Source organism: Trachemys scripta, chromosome 9, assembly GCF_013100865.1.
Source record: "Trachemys scripta elegans isolate TJP31775 chromosome 9, CAS_Tse_1.0, whole genome shotgun sequence".
NCBI classification, from domain to species: Eukaryota; Metazoa; Chordata; order Testudines; family Emydidae; genus Trachemys; species Trachemys scripta.
The window spans coordinates 45,752,289-45,777,471 of NC_048306.1; the positions used below are offsets into that span (position 1 = coordinate 45,752,289).

A 25,183-nucleotide genomic window follows, 5' to 3' on the forward strand; every position below is an offset into this window, starting at 1 on the left:
GAGTAGCTGGATAAATTGACGATATTGCTGGGTGAGTTAGGGGTACCCCTGTTGTGGCCCCATGTGGCAGGTAGGATTTTAGACAGCTTACGGTCCTTTTTCCTTTGTAGAGAGGTGAAGTGTGTAATGTAGATCTCCTGTCCACATTAACACCACCCTATACCGAAAACCCACCGACCGCTACGCCTACCTTCATGCCTCCAGCTTCCACCCCGGTCACACCACACGATCCATCGTCTACAGCCAAGCACTGAGGTACAATCGCATCTGCTCCAATCCCTCAGACAGAGACCAACACCTACAAGATCTCCACCAAGCATTCTCAAAACTACGATACCCACACAAGGAAATAAAGAAACAAATCAACAGAGCCAGACGTGTACCCAGAAGCCTCCTGCTACAAGACAGGCCCAGAAGAGAAACCAACAGAACTCCACTGGCCATCACCTACAGTCCTCAGCTTAAACCTCTCCAACGCATCATCAGTGATCTACAACCCATCCTGGACAATGATCCCTCACTTTCACAGACCTTGGGAGGCAGGCCAGTCCTCGCCCACAGACAACCTGCCAACCTTAAGCATATTCTCACCAGCAACCACGCACCGCACCATAACAACTCTAACTCAGGAACCAACCCATGCAACAAACCTCGATGCCAACTCTGCCCACATATCTACACCAGCAACACCATCACAGGACCTAACCAGATCAGCTACAACATCACTGGCTCATTCAGCTGCACGTCCACCAATGTTATATATGCCATCATATGCCAGCAATGCCCCTCTGCTATGTGCATTGGCCAAACTGGACAGTCACTACGCAAGAGGATAAATGGACACAAGTCAGATATCAGGAATGGCAATATACAAAAACCTGTAGGAGAACACTTCAACCTCCCTGGCCACACAATAGCAGATGTAAAGGTAGCCATCTTACAGCAAAAAAACTTCAGGACCAGACTCCAAAGAGAAACTGCTGAGCTCCAGTTCATTTGCAAATTTGACACCATCAGATCAGGATTAAACAAAGACAGTGAATGGCTATCCAACTATAGAAGCAGTTTCTCCTCCCTTGGTGTTCACACCTCAACTGCTAGCAGAGCACCTCACCCTCCCTGATTGAACTAACCTCGTTATCTCCACACTGATTTATACCTGCCTCTAGAGATTTCCATTACTTGCATCTGAAGAAGTGAGGTTCTTACCCACGAAAGCTTATGCTCCCAATACTTCTGTTAGTCTCAAAGGTGCCACAGGACCCTCTGTTGCTTTTTACAGATTCAGACTAACACGGCTACCCCTCTGAAAACTGAATAAAACAGGATTTCAGTGCAGCAGTACCATACTGTTGGAATGGGTGAGTCTGTTTAGTGCATGGCTAAGGTCTAGAACCAGCCAACCCACTTATCAAAAATTCTGCCATTAGAAACTTCAGTCTAGTAATTACTCTTGTCCTTTGAGCTGCATCTTTGGCAACCAGCACAAGCACTTACCCACAGGGCTCCTGGAAGTAGGTGGTATCAGTGTGACGATCCAGAGCCAGTTTTGTGTATGCTGTGTCTCCCCGGGAGAAGTCAGAGGTGAAATACCACATTCTACCATAGATGGTCTCCCTGGAAGAGAAAAGACAGGATCTGATCAGGTGTACATCACAGAGAGGCCAGTAAATACAACTGGTGTGGCACAAATTGCTTTAGGGAACATCCTATCTGTTTTCATAAGTGTATCTGTCACCATCCCCCAAAGTGTACAAGTTAGAAAGTCAGAATATCGTGTGCTGCATATTTTATAATATACATTAAGTGACTTTCATTACTAACGTCTCAAGTGAAGGGGCTTCCACTACTTTAAGTATTCAATTCCTCTCTCTCATTACAGAGCCCCAACCTCTCCTGTGTAACCCCCATAGCCTTTGAAGTCTCATAACCAATATCCTTCAAGCAGATGAATGGGTCTGCTCCTACAGCATTCCTATAAAAATCAACAAAAGCCTCACTCCTGAGTCATGAGAGGCATTCCCACAGTCTGAAGATGCTGACCCTCACACAGCACATCCCCCCTTCCACCCATCTCCTCTGGGATTGCACAGAATCCCTGCTTGAGTTTCAAGGCCCCCCCGAGTTTCCCATCTGACACCCACTCTCCAAGCCTTGAACTGTGGGGAAGGAAGATGACCAGCAGCGGAGGAAATAGGCTGAAGACAAGCAAATTGTACTGGTAGAAAGCTGAAAAGCACTCAGCCCTAGATCCTCAAACATATGTAGGTGCCTAACTCCCAGTGAAATCAAAGGGAGTTAGGCACCTACCTACCTTTGAGAATCTGAGTCTCGGGTGCCACAGTAATGAGGCCTGTAAGTACCTAGATAGATAACACATATAAGATTCCCTTGGGAACCCATCAATTCCACTCCTTAACCAGCGTTAAAAGAGTAGCAGTTCCGTGATGTAAATCTCTGCATTGCTGATGGCCTGGGGCACATAAGCTGTTTCTACAGCACTCAGTCTGGAGACAGCCTGAAATTCAAACCCAGGCTAGAAGAGTGGGGTTTTTGTTTTGTTATACACTTGAAATATCTTTCCCACACTTCTCCTTTCGAGAAAACTACAGATTTTTTTTTAATCTTTCCAGCTCCCAGGCTCAAGGCTGCCCTCCCAACCCTTCATATCAAAACAGGAAATCTCTCTCCTAGTGAAGCTCAAATCTTCCCAGTCCAGCACTTACTCATTGCTCTGCACATTATCCATTAGCACAACAGTGGCCAGATGCTGCCTATGCAGCTCCACAATGCCATAATCCTAGCTTTAATAAGGAGGCGGGGCTCGTGGACATGGCAGGTTCTACAATGCAACATTCCATCTTGAATCAAATGGCCTGGCCACAGAGACTGCAGGTCCCAGTATGTAATACTTCACCTTGACTGGAGTTATATTCTGGGATCGAGGGTAAGAGAAGGCTGCACCTTCGTAGGAAAGAGAGAGACTACAATCTGCTCGTATGTGTGTGGCCCTTGGAGCTCCTAGAAAGTTGCATGTGGCCTTCCTTAGGGCATCTCTAGTTACCTGATCAAGCTGATCCTCTCTGCTAAGATTTCCGTGTCCTCTTTGGTCGGGGGGACGTTTTCTACAAAAGCAATGCCATACAGCAGGAAGTTTTGCAGGAATTCTTTTAGCCCCTCTTTTGTCTCCAGGAAGTTCTGGCAGTCCACGGAGGGCACTTGGGCTTGCTGATAGATCTCAGCATTCCAGAGAATTCGAGGATGCATGACCTGCTGCTTCTGACCCTCATAGCTGTTCTTCACCAGCCACTCTAACCCATACCTGGTCACATGACCATCTGGCCCTGTGATAAAACAGAAAGCGTTGTTGCCACTGGAGCTTTGGGGTGATCAGCCAGTTAAAACATGGGATTGGGATGTAGTCGTCACCCTATAATTTTGTCTAGCAACAGCTTCTTACTGTGGAATTAGATTTTTCTTGGACAAGTTAAATGAAGAAGTTATCTTTGAGGTTACAGTGAGAAAGTGAGCATTTGATACACCACATTGCCATTTCATATTTCAGTGCACCTGGTGGCTCCTTTATTTGCATTACAAGTTCTAGTTCCCAGCTACACTACTTTTATTTTAGTCTTAGGGTTCCATGTTCTGGCCATCTCCCCAGGTGTGACGTGGTGTCTTAGTCAAAGTTCAGAACAGAATGCATCAGCTTTGCAGTCCTATAATCTGAAATCAGATCCATTAAAACCCCCTAGACAGTACAGAGGGGTAATCCACCAGGAATCAGGCACTGGTAGCACAGGAATGGTCTGAATAAACTGCTGAGCTCTAACAGGACAAATCTACAATCACTCCTCAGGGCAGGAGAAAAAGTGACAAGCTGTGGAGCAGAGAACAACTAGTAGAGGATTAAGTAGGAGACAGGAGTTCTGATCAGACCCTCACATTAAGGGGGGAAATGTAAAAGAAAGAAGTCTTTCATCTTCTAATGTATTGTTTGAGTGTCTGCATTTTCTCTTGTTCAAACAGAACATATTTGGGCAAAAAAGGAAACAGAGCTTTATATTCTGAGAGAATGTTTACAACTATAGCACAGTCCAGAACCACACACTGTTCTCAAGTCATCTGTTCACAGCTAGATCTCTTCCCAAAACAGCACTTGATCCAGAGATAAGCCTGGACTTCCCCAGGAAACGTAATAAAAATGTAAGCCCTTAACTGTGATCCATCAGCACTCTTTGCCACAGCAGGATCGCCTTACCATCAGCCCAAGAATGTAAGCTAACGAGCACTCATGGGGCACTGGGAAATCTTTACCATATGCCTATATTCAGTTCTTACGTTCATTTAGATTTTTTTTTTTTTTTGGTGGGGGGAAAAAAGGGCACCACTTGTTTTGTGACTACGAAGGTTTGATTTTGTCCTATTTAAAAAAAATATGCTTTAAAAAAAGTCACCTCTCTGAATTTTATTTTTTACTTGTTAAAAAAGAACACCCAAGAGAAGAGAAAAAAAAATATTTTGAACTTTGTTTACTTTGTGCAATGACTACACACAAAGTGCTGTCAAGCTGAAATGTTTCCCCATTTGTGTGGGTCTTTTAACACAACCAACAGAGGAAAGCAACAGTATATAGTGGGAAAACATGCTTCTCAATCACAGGAACAGGCAGGGGACTGAGGTAATGTGTGGGACCTGAACCTACTTTGAAACGTTTCTGAAATAGACTAGGTTTCTAATGGATATTGTTTCTTAAAGACTAAATCAGCAGTTCAGCTCTCACAAACCACTGTGTAACAAGTTGTCAGCGTGCATGCAAAAAGATGCAAAACAATGAGACTGTGTCTATAACTCCCTGCATGGACACACTTACTATGGGTAGGTCTATGCTGCACTTTTGTCAGTAAAACTTTTCTCAGTCAGGGTGTGGGGGGGGGAAAAAAAAAAAAAAGCCACCCAACTGACAAAAGTTTTACCCATGAAAAGCACCTGTATGGACAGCACTTTGTCGGCAGGAGACGCTCTCCCGTCAACAAAGCTACTGCTGCTCGCTAGGGGTGGTTTTATTTTGCCGGAAGTAGAGAGCTCTCTCTTGCCAGCAAAGAGCAGCTACACAGAAGACCTTACAGCAGCACAGCTATGCCGCTGTAAGGTACACAGTGTAGACATAAGCTAAACCTGAAAAAGGCACTCTTTTAGGCTATGTCGCTTTGGCAGTGGTATAAACTAAACTGGAAAAAGGCACTCTTGTAAGAGTGGGGATTTATAATTATGCCACTATATCACTATGACTATAGCAGTATAGCTATGCCAGTAAATTTCCCCATGCAGACAAGCCCCAAGTTTCAGATCTCCACTAGTGAGAAACAGCTTTTTAGACAAATTGAAAACATGCTGAGAGTTTCCTTTTCAGTTAAAAAGCAACACAACCCTGGAAATGATTTAAGGCATATGCTGATTGTAGAAAGCACCTAGAGACATCTCGCAGAATGACACTCTTCAATGTTTACCTTGGCTGCAGCTGGGCCCCTTCACAACATTTAATGCAGACTCCCTTGACTTACATGTTAGAAAGAGCGTGGTCTCATCCACTCGGACAGTCTTTGGTTTGATGCACAGATCCACACTAGCTGTGTCTAAGCTGCGCTGGTTGGTCTTGCTGTTGTAGCAGGATGCTGAGCGGCAGTGATCACGCAGCCACACATAATCAAAGCGCATCAGGGTCTCTGCATACCTGAGCTCTGGAGAAATAGATAGTTAAAAAGAGTCCTTGGTCAAACAAGTTAAAACCAAGGATTTGTCTACACTTCAGCTGGGAGGTGTAATCCCCACTTAGCTAGACATACATGTAAGCGCTGTGCGAGCTAGCACACCAAAAATAGCAGTGTGGCCACAGCGGCCCAAGTACATATCAAGGATTTCAGACTTAGGCGGCTAGCCTGAGCCGTTGTGGCCACACTGCTATTTTTAGTATGCTAGCTTTATCAGAGAATTACACCTCCCAGCTGCCATGTAGATGTACCCCAAAAGGCTAAGAACCCCACTTGTATAAGCCCACTTGCAGCAACTACAAAGTCTATTAGTATTTACCCTCAAACCACTGCACACACGCTATCTACCTCCAAGGAGTGTTGTGAATATTAGGCAAGTGTTATTTTAACCAGGGCCTAATATTCTATAGATTGTTCGATTCTCACTGAGCCCACAGACGTCCCCTCCTGCGACACTGTTGGGAAGGAATACTGCAGCCTTAGCCATGCTGGCCATGTACCTAGGCAGTTACTTATTCCTTTCTTCCCTATTCCTTGACAGGCCAGACTATTTCATTCCCTTTGCAGAAGTGCTGTCCAACAACTATCCGAGATAAGATGCTCCCTTCAGTATGGCTGAAACCATATTGCTAACTGGCAATTGTATAGAAATACAAAAAGAGGAAAAAGTCCAGCCAAATAGGATAGGTATAAATCAACAGGTCCATCTGAATACAACGGAAACCACCACTGCACTGGCACTAAGCTTGACACTGAAATATTCCTTGACCCATAGCATGGCAGGGTGCTTTTGCCTTTCTCCCATCCCCAAACAGCTTAAACCTGTCTCAGCCAGCTCTGATATCTTTAAGAATGTCTTTGTGTAAGAGGAGAGTCCCTCCCCCTCTAGTCCAGCTTGGCTTTTGAAATCCAAGTATCCAGATCCATATGCATTGCATCATCCTTTGGACCAAAGATATCTTAAATATTGGGCAATTTCCTTTAATTACATACTTAAAAGAGATGCTTTCAAATAGAAAGGTCCCCTAAACTAGCCTCATTTGCAGGGCCCTATCAAATTCACGGCCAAGAAAAACACGTCATGGACCATGAAATCTGGTCTCCCACCTTGAAGTCTGGTCTTATGTGTGCTTTTACCCTGTATTATACAGATTTCACAGGGGAGACCAGCATTTCTCAAATCGGGAGTCCTGGCCCAAAAGGGAGTTGCAGGGGGGTTGCAAGGTTATTTTAGAGGGGGAGAGGGTCATTGTATTGCCACTCTTACTTCTGTACTGCCTTCAGAGCTGGGCGGCTGGAGAGCGGCGGCTGTCGGCAGGTTCCCAGTTCTGAGGACAGTGCCCTGCCAGCAGCAGTACAGAAGTAAGCGTGGCAATACCATACCATGCTGCGCTTCAGAGCTGGACTCCTGCTCTTCAGCTGCCCAGCTCTGAAGGCAGGGCTGCTGCCTGCAGTAACGCAGAAGTAAGGTTAGCAGTACTGCAACTTCCCCTACAATAACCCCTTACAACCACTCCACAACTCCTTTTTGGGTCAGGATCCCTACAACACTGTGAAATTTCAGATTTAAATAGCTGAAATCATAACATTTACTCTTTTTAAATCCTCTGATTGTGAAATTGACCAAAATGGACCATGAATTTCATAGGGCCCTACTCATTTTATATGCCAAGGTATATCTTGACATGGTGACTGTATGTATCCCCGTGGGCTGTGCTGAAAGGCCACACATGGATAGTGAATTGCCTTCAGGTAACATACAGAGCAGAAATTAGCTAAGAAGTATCAGGTATAATTTAAACACTGGAGATATTAGGGGGTTATTAACTGGTCTGTCAGCTGCTTTACCAGTCTGCTTCTCTGTCTGACAAGGGGCTGAAGTGGTTTGCTCAAAGGCACGCAGCAAGTCAAGGCTCAGATGGGATTAGAACTCTGCCTTAGCCTGCTAGAGTGGGCTGCCTCAAAACCATTAGGGCATGAAGATGACCTGGTCCCATACGTCCCTGAAAATACCAAACCAAACCTCTAAACCAGAGGTGGGCAAACTACGGCCTGCGGGACCCTCCTGCCCGGCTCCTGAGTGCCTGGCCCAGGAGACTAGCCCCCGGCCCCTCCCCTGCTGTTCCCCTTCCCCCGCAGCCCCTGGGCGGTGGGACAGCGAGCTTCTGGGGCAGCACAGCTGCAGAGCCCGGCCTAACCCGGTGCTCTGTGCTGTGTGGTGGCGACTGCATGGCAGGCTCCAGCTGGGTGGTGCAGCCGTAGAGCCGCCAGCCACCGGTGCTCCAGGCAGCGCAGTAAGGGGGCAGGGAGCGGAGGGATTGGATAGAGGGCCAGGGAGTTTGGGAGGGTGGGCAGGGGTCGGGGCGGTCAAAGGGCAGGGAACAGGGGGGTTGAATGGGGGCAGGGATCCCGGGGGTGGGCATTCAGAAATGAGAGGAGGAGTTGGATGGGGTGGCGAGGGGCACTTGGGGCAAGGGTTCCGGAGACAGGGAGAAGGGGTAGTTGGATGCGGCAGGGGTCCTGGGGGGCAGTCAGGATGGGGGGGGGGGTTGATGGGCCGGAGGGGGCGGTCAGGGAACAGGGAGCGGGATGGGGGGTGGATGGGGCAGGGGTCCCGGGGGGCCATCAGGGAACAGGGGAGGTTGGGGGGGGGCAGACCCCCTCCCCTAACCAGCCCTCCATACTATTTCCTAAACCCGATGCGCCCCTCAGGCCAAAAAGTTTGCCCGCCCCTGCTCTAAACCATATAATAAGAGGGCTGTGATCAGACTCTACTCTCACTTACACTAGTGGAAATTAAGAGTGACTTGACTGAAGGAGCACCACCACGGTAAAGCACGATCAGAAAAGGCTGCTTCCCATCCGACCCACACTGAGAGGTGGACACACACACCAACACATGTGCACGCGCATACACTCTCTCCCCCCTTACCTAAATGATCACCATGTAATTGCCAGGCACAGTTCAGAGACGCTGGGGCCATATGGTGCCAACGGGATACAGCAGGGAGGCTCTTTCTGTAACGGGGCTGCCATGATATTTGGTGTCCACTGCTTCTATTCAGCAGGCACTGGGTGCTGGAGAATAGATGTGCCAACCTATGGCACCACATACTAGGGAAATTCAAGAGGAAGGAGAGACACCAATGTTACTATGGCTGGTTCTATGTTACTATTTATCTTTATTACAGAGGTGGCAATCAGGGCAAAGATAGGGTCAACCCAAAATAGTTTACAGTCTATGTTACTGACAAAACACAACAGCTAGATGAAAGACAAGTGTGGGGAGGTGAAAGTAACAGTAATAGGAGCAAGTTTAGGTGAAGCCTGGCAGTGTTCCCAAAGTAGCACTGAGTTGTTTCAAGTTACATAGAATCCACCATGTTATCTAGTTCAAACCAGCAAGTGACCCGTGCCCCACACCATCTACATAGCCATCATCAGTTGTACAGTGAAAATAATTTAATATGCTTCAGGTTTTTAATTAATACGTTTTTTTAATAGGGAGCTTTATTGCTGAACTAATGAACTTTGAATACTACTACTATATTCTCTCAATTACTGCACAGCCACACAGGTTTCTAAGCTTAAATCAGAACCCACCCAGCTGTTTTGTGGCAGCAGGAATCCACATCTGTTGTTATAACAACACTGACAGGGCACCCATCACAATGATATCTGAGTGCCCTTTACCCTGCTTTCAATCAACAGCTTTAGATCAATAATATTAAATATAGGAATGTTTGAAAAATATAACTGCATCAAGCAGGAGATGGAGAATATAGAAAGTGATTTTTACCTGTTTCATTTTAAATTCTCATTTTGGGTGTTTCCTTCATCATTTTATCAATCAGAAAGAAGGTTTACCCTAACTCTGCTCTGATTCGCCATTCCTTTCTATTCTTCTGAACACTGAGCCTGATTTCATTTCCAGCATCTCCACTTAAGGCTTTACTTGTTCATGGACATCCAGATGCTGGTAAGAACAGCAGCAATACAGAGGCTGCAAGTTTCCAAAGACCAGATCCTCAAAGGTATGTAAGTACCTAACTCTCATTGGAGTTAGGCACCTAAGTACCTTTGAGGATCTGGGTCCAAGACTCTATCTGCTAAGCAGAGGAAGTAACTAGGCTACTCTCTCTGAATAACACCTTCCAGTCTTAACAGCAAACAGAATGACCTTTGTAAAATGGAAGTTGTTTGAGATTAGACATAACAAAATTCTAAGGTTAGAATATCAGTAAGATGATTAATTGAACTCAGTCCATAAATTATTCATAGACAATAGGAAACAACAATCAGGAAGTTGCTAATTCTGGTGGTTACTAAAATGTAATAATCCTTCTTAAGCAGGCTGCAAGCAAGCAGACTGTTTTGCTAATCATCTGCTTTCATCTTAGAATCAAAGTGTTTTGGCTCAACGCATTGGAGAGGGTGGGGCAGACGGAAGGCAGGGAAAAGAGAAAAGTATGCTGCTGCCTTACAGGCCTGTGGCTTGGGACAAGCGCTTTTGAAACCCTGAATTATCACCTTAAGTGCCCAAGCATGAAAGACATTGAAAACTTGCATGCACCACCACTCCTAGTACCAAAGTCATCACCTACATCATTCCCGTATTAGGTGATACCATGGTTCAGAAATCACAACAGATTGGCCAATGTTAAGTTTTTAAAATGGTGTCCAATGTACACCAGTTGAAGGGGGAAAAAAGGGGGCAGGGATTTCAGATAAGTTGCACTTTGGATACTTTTCATCCAAGGATCACAAAGCACTTTACAAACAATGACCAACTACGCTTCCCTTGCTCTGAGAAGTTGGGAAGTATTCCCATTTTACAGTTGGGGAAACTGGGGCACAAGCAAGTCACTGTGAAGCAGAGACTACAACCCAGGAGCCCTTTGAATCCAACTCCCTTGCTCTGACCATCCGATAATGCTCCCGCCTACATCAAATTAGTGAATCAGATAGGATTGAAACAAATAAGTACCTAACATTCCCAAGAGCCAGGTGCCACAGGAAGGCCTTGTCTAAATGAACACTAGTTTGTGGCAAGCTAGAGAGTGTAAATCTAGCCTGAAGTAGGCTGTCTGCTGTCATGCACTGGGCGTCCATGCAGACCCTGCTGCCACACACAGTTTTGTAGTGTGCTTTAATTTATGCTGCTTTGATATGGGAGTAGATCAGTATGCACTAGGGAACTTTTAGTGAGTGGCAGCAGGATTCACATGGACACTTAGTGCGCAACAGGCTAGTGCAGGGTAGACCAACACCCCAGCTTGGTCTGAAAACTAAGCGTTTGTTTAAACAAGCTCTGAGACATGGCTACACATGAAAGTGACAGGTTTCAGAGTAGCAGCCGTGTTAGTCTGTATCCGCAAAAAGAACAGGAGTACTTGTGGCACCTTAGAGACTAACAAATTTATTTGAGCATAAGCTTTCGTGAAAGTGAGTTAGCCAGGTCTCATTCTAGTCTCTAATTATTCACTTCACAGAACCACACAATGTCCAGTAGGTGCTCAAGAGAAACTGAGGCCAGAATGGCAAGACATAGTGCTGCAGCTCAGGAATAAGGTGCCCTGGCAGAGCTGGCTGAGGAAAGATGACAGTGCCTGCTTTTCCACTATGTCTGGCTCTAGCCAGCAACAGTCAATCGTTTTTGTGGACAAAATTCATACTTCTAACATCAGTAGCCCTAAAAAGAGAATTAGCCAAATCTGCTGAAAAAAACTTTATAATAATGAAATAGTAAACAAGTCTTCAAAAGATGCTACCTTGAGCTCAGCAGTTAACTATACGATATTTATACAATTTACAAATCCAAACTGTACACATTGAACCCGAGACGATATCCCTGAGACTCTCACGCTGGCTTAAAAAAAAAAAAACAAACAAAAAACAACAAGAGTTTTTGCTCCTTAGATCTGTTTTGCATAAAACAGGGCTAACAGAAACAGCTTAACCAAGAATTGGATTGCTTCAGATTACAAATGGGTGGTTCTTTAGGTGAGATACACACTTCTGTATTAATTGTCAGTTATAAACTAGTGCAGAAGAGGGACAAAAATTACCTAGCCAATGTAAGGATAAAGTATCTCGTGCTTTGATATCAAAGTGTCAAGTAAATAAGATCAAATGTATTCAGTTCTGAAACACTCTGCAAGAACGACACAAACTTTCATTTTGGAGAGCTGTAAACTACAGACTGCCGGTCAAAAGGCTGATTTTAGCTAATGACTTTTGATAAAGTTCAACTAGCATGTAAAGAAAAAGCCCAGTCTAGCTTAACACCATACTATTCATTTGGTATTTCATGACAACCTCTCCTTTCATACTATATATTAAAGATCACAGTGGTTCATTTCAGCCTTTGGAGCATCCACAAGTTTAGCTGAAAGAAAACCACAGGGTCTATATACATTTCTATATACAGAACACAAAATAGAAAGATTGCTGCTACAAACCTGTTAAGAAAACAACTTCTACCTTTGGGAGCTTGAACTGTAGTTATTTCCTTCCACACACAATCCTTTTATTTCCTTCCTCTTTCAGTATCAAAGGTTGTCAGAGAATAAAAACATTTAGTGGGTAAATGATTTGCTTATCTAATCCAATCAGAATCATACTGTGTTTCTGCTCTGTTGGCAGGAATCAGTCACTGCAATAAGTGCATTCTGTGTATTTCATCCAAGTCTCAGTTATGGATAGTAAAACTAAAAGGAGAATTTGAGAAACTGAAACCAAAAATCCATATACTAGAGAGCATTTACATTTACCTTGGGTGCCAGTTTAACGAATCCTGACTGAAAGCAGCAAGTTAGACCTGTCCTCATTAAAATTAGCCATTTAGACAGCTAAATTTTCTTGTATTCAGCTTACCTTTATACTTTGACCTTTAAGTTGTCCACACTACAGACAGACCTAGTTATCAATGCAGAGAAGTGCAATGGCTTGAGGTGTCAAGACAAAGTCCCTTAAGATTCAATAACAAGTGGGTAGGTGGAAGAAGCAGCTAAACCATCTCAGCCTGAATCCAAATGATCAGAGGAGTTTGAGATGGGAGAGATGTATTGGATCATCAAGCCCATCCCTCTACCAGGGCAGGATAGAGTTGTACACAGAGAACTTGAGATATTGTTTTACATTATTTATCCAAAAGGCCAAGAATAACAGGAGTGAGAAAGATAGAAACATGTCAATAGAATCTTAACCCAAAGAGTATGGGGGTGAGAGGGAGAGACTACTAGGGAAGGGAATGCAAAAGGGTGAAAAATTTAAACATACCGGCACCACTGCTTATTTAGGTTTTTAAGAAAAAACACCATAGCACAGCCTTCTGGAGAAAGAGTAAAGAAACACGTTTGTTGCTATAGGAGGCATAGGGACTACAGCTGCAAGTAACAGAATAGCCTCTCTCTAGAGGATACAAGAAGAACTTACAGTGAGTGAATCAGATGGCCTTTCAGTTCATTTATTAAAGTGCTTTCAGTTCCCATTTCAATGAAAGAAAAATATTGAACAAAGGAAGTTAGTTAGGATCCAAGTATTTTAATCAATACAAGGACTTTTTTTTTTTTTTAAATGTATTAAATGAATCTGTGGTCTCCATCTAGTTTTTAGTGAGCAGATCACCATCATCCCACAAAACCCCACATTATACCTGGCACTACCTGGGAAAGAGGATTTCATATTCCAGTGCTGTTAATCCAGCACCATTTAAACACAACAACAACATTTACTCCTAATCAATGGGGCTGAAAACTCTTGTTCTAATTTGGCTTTTAAAAAAGGTTTTCATCAAATGCTGTATGGCTCATATTTACTCTTCCTTTAATTAATCCTTTACTTTCTTACAAGCTTCCAACTAAAACCAAATGTTTCCAATTAATGACTTGTTAATGTAGGAAATAGGACAGCATTTCAGTATTGCAACCAACAAACATTAGTTTTGTTTTGTTTTTTAAAAAGCAAACTGTTCCCCTAAGCAGCCTGAGAAAAATGTATATTGTCTGCAAGTCTCAGCCAGGATAAATATTTGGTGCTGGTTGCCTGGCGAGACAGTTGCATCTTTAATCCAGAATTTCTATGCTGCTTTAGAAAATGCAACCAACCATCCTGAGGCCGCACTATTTGAGTTAAAATAACCTTCGTGAAGAGAATACTGATTAAACAGGGATAATGTCGAAGGCTGATAAGGAGATGCCTCCCTTAGGAAGGTTACCATTCAATGTCAGGGGTAAATGAGAGAGTTAGTAAAACTATATCAAGCACTGAAAGTCCAATCATAAACCAAGTGAAATAATTGATAGGTACATAAAACTCAGTGATGATGGGTGTCTTAAATTACATGGATGCTCATAATGCATTTCCTATAGTAACATATCAGCAGTTTTAAGGATTTACGGAGCACATGTTACACAGCACAAGTACCACTTATAAAAAAACACCACCACCACAAGTAGTGGATAACACTTTTATATCAACATGGATTATCTTCTCTGCCAAGAAGCAATCTTCTGGATTTACTCCACTACACTGCAGCAGCAGGCAGCTTTCCACACTGGATCTCTGCTATGATCCCCCACTCCCCTTCCCCCCACAATTAATGTTATGTCAACAGTTAAGTAGCCAATAAAGACATCAGGAGACAATGTCAGCTTTGCATTAATTTTGCTAAAAACGAAAGCTGTAAACCAAATACCTGGTGTTTAATGCTGACTGCTTGAGACAACCACCTTGCAGTAATTGTATCGACAGAACAAGAAGCAATGGTCTCAAGTTGCAGTGGGGGAAGTCTAGGTTGGATATTAGGAAACACTATTTCACTAGGAGGGTGGTGAAGCACTGGAATGGGTAACCTAGGGAGGTGGTGGAATCTCCATCCTTAGAGGTTTTTAAGGCCCGGCTTGACAAAGCGCTGGCTGGGATGATTTAGTTGGTGTTGGTCCTGCTTTGAGAAGGGGATTGGACTAGATGACCTCCTGAGGTCTCGTCCAACCCTAATTTTCTATGATTCTATGAAATCTGCCAACTCTTAACTCATTTGTATCAAGACTTTCATCTGCTTCTTTTTAAAGACCATAGCACATGATTCTTTCTGTAATTCTCTTTTCCAGCAGACTAACCCTCTTTTTATCACCCCCACACATGATCACATTTACGATAGTACTTACTTCGTTCAAATGGTCCAATTTAACATGGTTCTATTTTTGCTGGGTCTGTACTTTGACACTAATTAATCCTGGACTAAATGCAGGAAGACTAGCTCTCAACATGTCAGAGGTGTACTGCCACCTGCTGGAGAAGAGGTAAAAATAGTGCCCTCCACCTTAATTAACTATCACTGACAGAAGTATAGAGAAACCTATTGTAATTCACAGATCAATAAAATTTGAAGTAATAATCCCTGTGTGAACTTTGGGTCAAACCATATTAAACAAAATTGCACTAACATGGGTTTGAACTGTAGTGAAGACAGGACCAAAATTTATCTGGGTCCAGGGCATTTTAGTTTGTACGTGTGTTTTTTCCATTATTTCTTCTACATAGGAAAATATTTAACTTTCTTATAAAGCTAAAGGGTCTTCAGCACTAAAGTTTTATATCACACATCAACATATGCTCAGGGTTTGACTAAAAGAAGCAAATAAAATACCCCAAATATTTTAAAACTCTGCATGATATCATAGAAGTTATTTTGTTATAGCCAGAAGAGTTAATACTCAGACACCCTACTGGACTAGAATCAATGTATAACTGAGTAGAGAGCTCATATGTAATCTAGTGGCAGCATATTCTAGTGGACTAAGTTTGGGACTAGAACTATGGACACAACATTTAACATCTCTGTTTCAGCTTTCCCTTCTGTAAACAGAGATAATATTTACCTAATTCTTAAAGGTGCTGGCAGGATTAAAGTTTGTACAACACGTTGAGGATGTTAAATGCTATGTAAGTGCTAAGTATTAGAGAACATTGTCCCCAGTGGGTGAAGAGATGATAATATTGAGTGGGAAAAGGCCTCTCCACCCTGAACCCATGTAGACTGCCCCTCCATAGATCTGACTAACAGTAGGGCAACACACATGCACCCTAGGCAAGTTGGCTGTTTTGATAAAACAGATTTTATCAGGAAGCTGACAAAAGTTTTTTTGAGAGTTCAGCTCCTTCCCTAACTGCTGGCACTCCTGCCCCCATTGCCAGTTATGGCTAACTAACCAAACAGCATCATCTGAGCAACTGTTGCCAAAAAGTCATGGCTTCCATTGGAAAAAAAGGTCAAGCCACCCTTTTCCCACACATCTCTCCCCCACAGTCCATCATCACCCACAGAGAACAGGCTAAGCCTCCCTTTCACGTCCACTGAATGTTATTCTTTCAAATTAAGGAATCTTTTAAACAGATATTAAGAAGACCAGGATAATGTACTTTTGATCTAAGCAACATGGGATGATGCTGGAGTAAGCCGTAGTCTACAGAGACAACATCAGATACTTATCCACATCCCCTAAGCAATCATTTGGCTGATAGTCTGGAAATTGCTAGTGTTCTAAGGACTAAAAATCCTCCAGTGACTCAATCCCCATTTAAACCAGAAGCAGATTGCTGAAACAATCTGTTTCTACACCTAAACCAAATTTGTGTACCAAGTGTGCTATCATTCAATAGAAAGTAGAAAGTAGCCTTGTCTGGATTCAGACAGACTATTAATCGGATAGTTCAAAGGTCACCTCCCTCTCCCACCCTAAAGTTTAGTCCAGTAATATAAATCTAGTTTTGTCAGGTTAGTCCATCTAAAGCAGCAACACTGTGTAAAAGCACCTGGGAGGGCTGGAGGTAGAAAGAGATAAACCGTTCTCTGTCATCCCTCCAACCCTTTCACTAGTTCAAAGGTGAAAATAACAATATACAAAAATTACAACACACCACACTGGTCTCTAGATAGGACATGGAATGTTTCTCCAATAACTTTAGAGCAGTAATAAAGCACGAAGACAGCTGCTCTTACACTTTGGGAAAGCAGTTTTACTGCAGAAATTGAAGTCTACACACATGAAAACTGGAGCTGGACAAGGGGAAAAAAACAGTTACTAACCTTTCCCTAACTATTGTTCTATGAGATGTGTTGCACATGTCCATTCCGATTTAGGTATGTGCACGCCCGAGCACAGCTGTTGGAAATTTTTCCCCTATTGGTATCTGTCGGCTTGGCTCTAGAGCCGCTGGTACAAGGGGGCCCCTGCCGAGCCTGCACTCCTCAGTTTCTTCTTACCGACCACTCCGAGAGTGGGGTTGGTGGATGGGTCTTGGAATGGACATGTGCAACACATCTTGAAGAAAAACAGTTACGGAAAAGTTAGTAACCATTTTTTTCCTTCTTTGAGTGTTTGCACGTGTCCATTCTGATTTAGGTGACTCACAAGCTGTAGCATTGGAGGTGGGCTCTGAGTTGAGGGGCAAGCCGACTGTAGTACTGTTCTGCCGAATTACACATGGTCTCTTGCCTGCTGAGTAATGGCATAATGAGCTAAAAAAACAACAAAGAGTCTGGTGGCACCTTAAAGACTAACAGATTTATTTGGGCATAAGCTTTCGTGAGTAAAAACCTCATTTCTTCGGATGCATAATGAGCTGAAAATGTATGTACTGAGGACCAGGTTACTGCTCTGCAGATATCCTGAATGGGGACCTGAGTCAGAAAGGCCACTGATGAGGCCTGAAACCTTGTAGAATGAGCTGTGAAGTTCAGCGGAGGGGGAACGCCTGTGTGGTCATAGCAAGCTCTGATACAAGATGTTACCCATGCCGAGATCCTCTGAACAGAATTGGGAAGACCTTTCATCCTTTTAGCTATCAACATGAAGAGCTGTGGGGTTTTGTGGAATGGCTTGGTCCTTTCAATATAGAACGCCAAAGCCCACCTAACATCCAGAGAGTGCAAGCATTGTTCCTCCCCATTAATATGTGGTTTAGGGTAAAATACTGGCAAAAATATGGGTTGGTTGCAGTGAAACTGGGACACCACCTTAGGAAGGAAGCTCAGGTGTGCACGTAACTGCGCCTTGTCCTTAAAGAAGACTGTATAAGGAGGTTCTGCAGTGATGGCTTGGCTCTCTGACACCCTCCTGGCCAATATGATTGCCACTAAGAAAGCTACCTTACATGAAAGGTGAAGTAGTGAACATGTTGCTAGTGGCTCGAAGGGTGGTCCCATCAATTTTGAAAGGACAAGATTCAAATCCCATGGGGGGATTGGTTTCCTCACTTGAAGGAATACCCTCTCCAGGCCTTTACGGAAGCAGATTACCGTCTTATGAGAAAAGACCTATCTATTGCCTATCTTCAGGTGGAACGCGGAGATGGCTGCCAGGTGGATCTTGATCGAGGAGCAGGGCTTGGCCCTCTCCTTCAGGGACAGAAGATAGTCCAAGAGGAGTTGTAAGAGGGTTTCCAGAGAGGACATTCCATATTGTGAAAACTGAAAGGAGAAACACTTCCACTTGGTGCAATAACCAGTCCTCGTGGAGGGTTTCCTGCTGCCTAGGAGGACTTTATAGACCTGCTCCGAAAAGGCTCGCTCATCGGGATTTAGCCATGAAGGCTCCATGCTTTCAGAAGCAAGGAGCCAAAGTTTGGGTGGAGCAGATGCCTGTGGTCCTGGGAAATCAGGTCTGGATGGAGCGGAAGTGTGACCGACATCTCCACGGACTGTTGAACTAGCATTGTATACTAGTGCTGCCAGGGCCAAGCTGGAGCTATTAGGATGATTCAGGCCTGATCCTGTCTGATCTTTGTCAGCATCATGTGAATCAATGGAGTAGGCGGAAAGGCATAACAGACCATGTCAGCAGGAAGGCACCTGTGATGGATCCTGGGCTAGGACTCCTCAGGGAGCAGAACTGTTGACACTTCCTGTGGGCACGGTTAGCAAACAGATCTATCTGGAGATCACCCCACCGGCGGAAGATGTCCCACATGACATTCGGGTGAAGGGACCACTTGTGGTGAGCGGAAAAGAACCTGCTGAGGTGATCTGCGAGGTGGTTCTGTACCCGAGATAGATAAGAAGCCTACAGCTTGATTGCATGAATGATGCAGAAATCCCATAGACTGATTGCCTCCTGACACAGAGGGGATGAACAGGCCCCACCTTGCCTGCTGATGTAATACATGGCTGACTTATTGTCCGTGAGAACTGAAACTGTCTTGTTTATAATATGGGGCAGGAACATCTGGCAAGCTAGGCAGACCACCCTGAGTTCCCTGATATTGAAATGGAGCAATAGCTCCTCCTGTGACCATAGACCTTGTGTTCTGAGATGACTTAGATGGGCTCCCCAACCTAGCGCTGAGATGTCAGAGACCAGATGTGCAGATGGTTGGAGCCTCGCGAAGGCTCCCTTGCATAATACTCTGTGGTCCAGCAACCACTTGAGGGAGTCAAGGACCTGAGGCGGCACTGTGAGGACCCTGTCCAGTTGGTGCCTGGACAGGGAGTACAACGAGCTCAGCCAAGCCTGGACAGGTCCGAGTCTCAGCCTTGTGTGTTGCATTACATATGAGCAGGAAGCCATGTGACCGAGAAGGCTTAAGCACAGTCTGACTGTTGTGATGGGGTGCGACTGAAGGGAACAACTAAATTGCCTGGAAACATTCGTCCGGGAGACAGACCTTTGCCAATGTCCAGTCGATAAGAGCTCCGATGAACTTTATTCTTTGAACAGGTGTTAGAGTTGACTTTATGACAAGGCCCAGGTCCAAGAAAGTTGACTGTATAAGGGCAATGTCGGACTGTACTTGCGCTGGGACTGGCCTTTGATGAGCTGGTCGTACAAGTCTGGGAAGACATGAACTCCTCTTTTCCTTAGGAACGCTGCTACCACTGCCATACATTTGGTAAACACCCGCCAGGCAGTTGAAAGGCCAAACAGGAGGCCAGCGAAATGATAATGCCCCTGATTCACCACAAACCTCAGGAATCATTTGTGACCTTGGAATATTGCAATATGAAAATATTAGTCTTTCAAATAGAGGGAGGCATACCAGTACCCTGAATCCAGCAACAGAATGATGGATGCCAAGGAGACCATGCAGAACATTAGCTTTTTGAGGTAACAATTGAGTTTGGTCAGGTCTAGGCTCGGCTTCAGGCCTCCCTTGGCTTTGGGAATCAGGAAGCAACTTGAACCAAACCCCTTTCCTCTTAGCTGACCTGGAACCTCTTCCATGGCTCCCATCCAAAGAAGGGATTGCACCTTCTGCTCTAGCAGAAGCTTGTGAGAAGGTTCCCTGAAGAGGGACCGGGGGGGAGGGGTGTGGGAGAATGTAGAAAGCAACTGGAGGGTATACTCCATGTATTAAGAAGAGGGTCTGAAACATAAGGCCTCGTATCAGAGGCCTGAGGCCTGAACTAAAGTAACAGTCAAAACTTGCTGAAGCATAGTCAAGTTGTGAGCAAGAGGCAGGCCCTGCTCTCAGAATTTGGCAAGCACAGGGCTAATACTGCAAAAACGCATATTCCTAAAAAGGTGCTGGGCACAGAGTACTCACGCAAGCACATTCCAGAAGGGTGGTACCAGAACACCTCGATACCAGCATATTACCCAAAGATAACAGGAACACACTGACCCATCCTAAAGATAAGGTCAGGATGACAGCATGATGGATAGAGATGTTTTGATCAAACCAACACGTACAAGGCAATGGGTGGCACCCTGATATATCAGGGGCAATATGTAACTTGTTTGTATTGGTGTATAAAGATGCATCTCAGAGGGAGTGTTTTTGGCCAGCCTAGGGGGCAGTGGAATGTCTCACCATTGACTGAGCTGCATCCATTGTCATGGGCATGAATGTATTAGTGGTCTGATAGAGTCTGCGTGATACTAGCACCGTGCTTCGTCGACAATAAACCTGGCTGGGTACCTTCGTACCTTAACGGATTTTGTGGTCTTTGAGCAGTTCACTCGAGGTCTGTTGTGTCAACTGTCTGCACAGAGCTGGGACAGCACACAGGGAAAACAAACGCAGCCGAACATCTAACCACACCCTGATTCTACTGTGTTTAAAACCCAGCGGTCAAAAGTAACCCATTTCCAGGCCTTGAGGAAGTGGGTAAGGCAGTTGGAAAAGATGGGGAATAGATCCTGAGATTGGGGGGTTGGTATGTCATCCTCGAGAACTTGTCAAAACGAGTGTCTCAAGTTGCCTGAGCGGCGTGGGCCCAATTGAGAAGGTCCGGTGGCAGAGGAGGGTGGAGGTGGTCTGCAACTGAATCCCCTACTCCTTCCCCTCCTCTGGTCATGGCTAGGCTGCTCGGTGTAATAGCGCTTAACTGCTGGGGTCTGTATTGCCTTCTAGGTTGAGATGGGTTATGCAGCCCTAGAAATTCTAACGTGGCCCTAGAATCTTTAATGCTGTGAAGCCTAGCATCTGTTTGCTATGAAAAGAGCAAAGAACCTTCAAAGGGCAAGTCCTGCAGTGTCTACTGGACCTCCTGAGGAAAGCCAGCTTCTTGGAACCAAGAGCTCCTTCTCATGGTAACCACGGTGGCCATGAATCTAGCTGCAGCATCAGCAGCATCCAAGGCCACTTGCAGTCTTGCCATTGTCCACTAGAGCTGAAAACGCCTGCTGGTTGTCTTGAGAGAGTTTCGCTCTAAATCTGTCCATTGACTCCCACAAGTTAAAGTCATAGCGATCCAGCAATGCTTGCCGGGTCGCTATGCAAAGTTGGAGGCCCCCCCACCATCGAGTATGCTTTTCTGCCGAGTAAGTCTAACTTCTTTGGCTCCTTTGCTCTCCGTGCATGACCCATCTGTCCTTGCCGTTCCCTCTCATTGGCTGCCACCACCACGAGAGATTCTGGCGGGGGATGAGAAAGTAAGAATTCACAGCCCTGAGTTGAAATGAAATATTTGTGCTCCATTCTCTTGGCTGTGGGTGGGAGGGAGGCAGGTGTCTGACACAGGACCTTAATCGGCTTCATTATCGCCTCATCGCAGTGGCAGAGTGACTTTTGTAGGCACAGATGCTGATAAAATAGCCACCCGCTTTAGCAAGTCTTGGGGGGGGTGTCCTTAAATCATCTTGAGGGTGGGGAAGCCCTCTTCGCTATCAGATTGTCATTCAGTGAAGAGGAGAATGTGACATTCTATACCTGGGAGGAGCATGCTGTAACCCCCATATTCCTCATTTTTATATAATTGTGATCTTACATATAAAGCATGCCTTGTTAGGTATGAGGGGAAAGGTTATGATCTGCTGAAAGTCATTTCTCTATCCATATATGTATATCATTAATGCATATGAAGTTATGAGAATTGTGTAGTATGGTTATCACTAAAACATGCTGTAAGTTGGGGGAATCAGCCAGATATTAGCTCCCCAGAGGCGACAGCAAGGAAAATAAGCAATGCCCAGGCAGGGTATCAAACAACCCATCAACATCTGTGTCCAGCAAGGGAGCTACAATGCAATGACTCACCTGCATGAGGCCACACCCAGGGAATTGCTCAACCTTGCTTGGAGAGACTCAGTAATGCTCACTTGACTCTGAAAAGGGGAGGGAGGCGCAAAACCAAGGGGGAGGAAAAGACACGAGAAAAGGAAGAGATGTTTGCCATGCTCTTCCCCCTCTTCCACCTACATCTACAGACACCACACCAAGTGACTGAAGCGCTGATCAAAAGGGAGAGCGTGACTGAAGAGCAACCTGCCAGCCTGTGGTGAGAAGCATCTAAGTTTGTAAGGACATTGAAAGTGTTAAGATCAGCTTAGAATGCGTTTTGCTTTTATTTCATTGGACCAAATCTGACTTGTTCTGCTTTGACTTATAATCACTTAAAATCTATCTTTATAGTTAAATCTGTTTATTTTACCTGAAAAAGTGCGTTTGGTTTGAAGCATGTCAGAGGCTCCCCTTGGGAGAACAAGCCTGGTACATATCAATTTCTTTGTTAAATTGACAACTCATATAAGCTTGCAGCGTCCAGCGGGTATAACTGGATATTGCAAGACGGAGGTTCCTAGGGTTGTGTCTGGGACTGGAGATATTGGCTAGTGTCATTCATTTACAAGTAAGCTGGGAGCAGCTTACATGCCAGAGGCTGTGCCTGAACAGCCCAGGAGTTGGGGTTCTCACAGCAGAGCAAGGTGAGGCTGGCTCCCAGAGTCAAGGATTGGAGTGACCTAGCAGATCACTGGTCCAGATAACACCAGAGAGGAATGTCACAGAGGAAGAGGCATGAAAAGCTGTTCTTTCTTCCATCGCCTCCTCTACTCAGGATACCTGAGCCTACTGTTCGGTACCAGTTACGGAACCGGGCTGCATGTCAGGGTCCGTACCGGGTTGCATGCCCAGCCCTGTGCCATGTTTGGTACCGGGTGCAGCTCCTCCCTTGGTACTGGTCGGTTCCAGCGTGTCTCGTTGCTGTGGTGCCAGAGAGCAGCAGCAAGGGAGATAGGGATGGAGCGAGACCTGGGATGGGTCACGCTCCCATAATGGCAACCAGCCCCAACGACCATGCCAGTGCCACAGACTCCGCAAAAGGAGCTGCATTCCAGCCAGCACTGCTCCAATCAATTCACGGTCCCTTCAATGCCAAAGGCGTATGCGGCAGCCAGGGACCTTTTGACTCTGCCAGTACCAGGATCCCCTGGCAGCACCAGGGAACACTGAGGTAGTCTGAGAGAGAGGGCTATACAAAATATGGGAATATACTGAAAATGAGAACAAGAGCAAATATAATGAGCAAATATCTATACCTTGAAGGGGGTTTTGTACGATTCCATGGAAATGTTGAAAAAGCTCACCCCTACTATTCCATCTCTTGATTATTAATGAAGAGGTGATTGCTCATTTGGATTCTGAACACATTTGGCTTACTGTAAATATTTTTCCCCTCCCAACTACAAAGAATGAACTCTTTCACAGGGAATTTTTTCTTCCCTGTCACAATTGACACTATCTAAAATCAGATGTGTAAGTGACATGATCTCATTCATTGACTCAACTAAAAACTGTTGGTCTGCAGTAATTCTGAAATCAGATGCCTTTCTGATCCATATTAGCAATATGCACTTTTGCCTAGAAACTCAGAAGTTGCTTTTCACATCCAAATCATCTTCAAAATTCTCCTCTTGTTTGTGCAGGTACATGTGTTAATCCATCCTTCAACATTTTCCTCTCCCGTCCTTCCACCACAGACCTTCCAGGCTAAACCCTCAGGAATGCTAACCCTGAGGAAGAATGCTGCCAGCTAAGAAGACAGATTTGTCATGTCCACATTTTCTGTCTCTCTCAACTCCCTTAATCCCATAAGAGAGGGACATACAAGGAGTATTTACAAAAGCCTCATAACTCTGGTGCTTGTCCATTACTTAAAAGTGTATTGGTGCCATATGTGGTATATCAGAATAACTAACATAATTCATCTAGCACTGTTGTACGAAGTTACATATAGAGGTATTTACAGACACTAGATTGAAACCAAGCTAACTTTCAATTCATTTATCAAGTTCCCATATAGGAGAGATGAATGAAATGTAGAGCAAAGAAATGTAGGCCTAGTCTACACTAAAAAACATTTGCCAGGATAGTTATACTGGCAAACTCTCCTAGCATAGTTGCAGTTTTTGCTGGTATAGATTACACTGGTTCCTCCAATGAAATATGCTATACCAGCAAGAGCAGTTTTTTTGCCAGCATAACTGCATCTACACTAGGGCTTCTGTCGGTATAGAAATGTTGTAAAAAAACTCACCCCATACTCACATTACTATACTGGCAAAAGTTTCTAGTGTAGACCTGGCCTAACACTTGAACTACTCGGCATACAGGGTAAATCAAGTGTAAATGGGATGGGTCTTGCTGCCTCTAGTTCCTTACTTCCTATTTACCAGGCAGTGGGAGTGTTCAGTGCAAATTCAATTACTGTGAAGTATGTTTACTTCACCAGCAAACAAAGTAATGGGAGAAGATATGATTTCAAAGAGAAAAGTAGTAGAGTTTTTGTTTTCAGCTGAAGCCCAGGTACAGAGAGCTGGGCCTCGGAATCATGAAAGCTGAAAAGAGTGAAGCACAAACAAGAGATTTATGGCTAAGATACACTATTCAATAGCTGAAAGAATTGATGATAAAACCAAACAGGATTAAAAAAGAAGGGCATTGTTATCTGACATCAACTTTTAAATTAGCAATTGTTATATTGCTTCCCAACTCTTACGAACACAGTGGGCTTCATTTCAAAGACTTATATCCATATATCTGAAGTGGAACAGGTTTTAGTAGCACCAAAACCAGCTAGACTTCTAGACCCACTTTTCAATGGGGGCTGCTTAACAGTAAGATTTGTAGATGATATCTAAAACTTGAGGCCAAACTCAAAGGTAAGACAGGACTAGTGCAATTCACAA

General features: G+C 44.5%; 1 protein-coding gene across 7 annotated transcripts in view; it reads right to left on the bottom strand.

The window, feature by feature from the left end:
• TMLHE (trimethyllysine hydroxylase, epsilon) overlaps nucleotides 1-25,183 on the bottom strand; it is a 79,770-nt gene that overhangs the window by 49,608 nt on the left and 4,979 nt on the right. For 2 of the 7 annotated variants that reach the window (XM_034781965.1, XM_034781966.1), the window contains exons 2-5: nucleotides 8,704-8,885; nucleotides 5,565-5,741; nucleotides 3,065-3,344; nucleotides 1,498-1,617 (exon numbers count right to left, since the gene is read on the bottom strand). In XM_034781965.1, the coding sequence (XP_034637856.1) occupies nucleotides 1,498-1,617; nucleotides 3,065-3,344; nucleotides 5,565-5,741; nucleotides 8,704-8,885 (759 nt within the window). Of the gene's footprint in view, nucleotides 1-1,497; nucleotides 1,618-3,064; nucleotides 3,345-5,564; nucleotides 5,742-8,703; nucleotides 8,886-12,232; nucleotides 12,340-22,253; nucleotides 22,322-23,533; nucleotides 24,253-25,183 lie in introns of those variants that run through there. The other 5 variants (XM_034781963.1, XM_034781964.1, XM_034781969.1 and 2 more) reach the window with 5 other exon arrangements.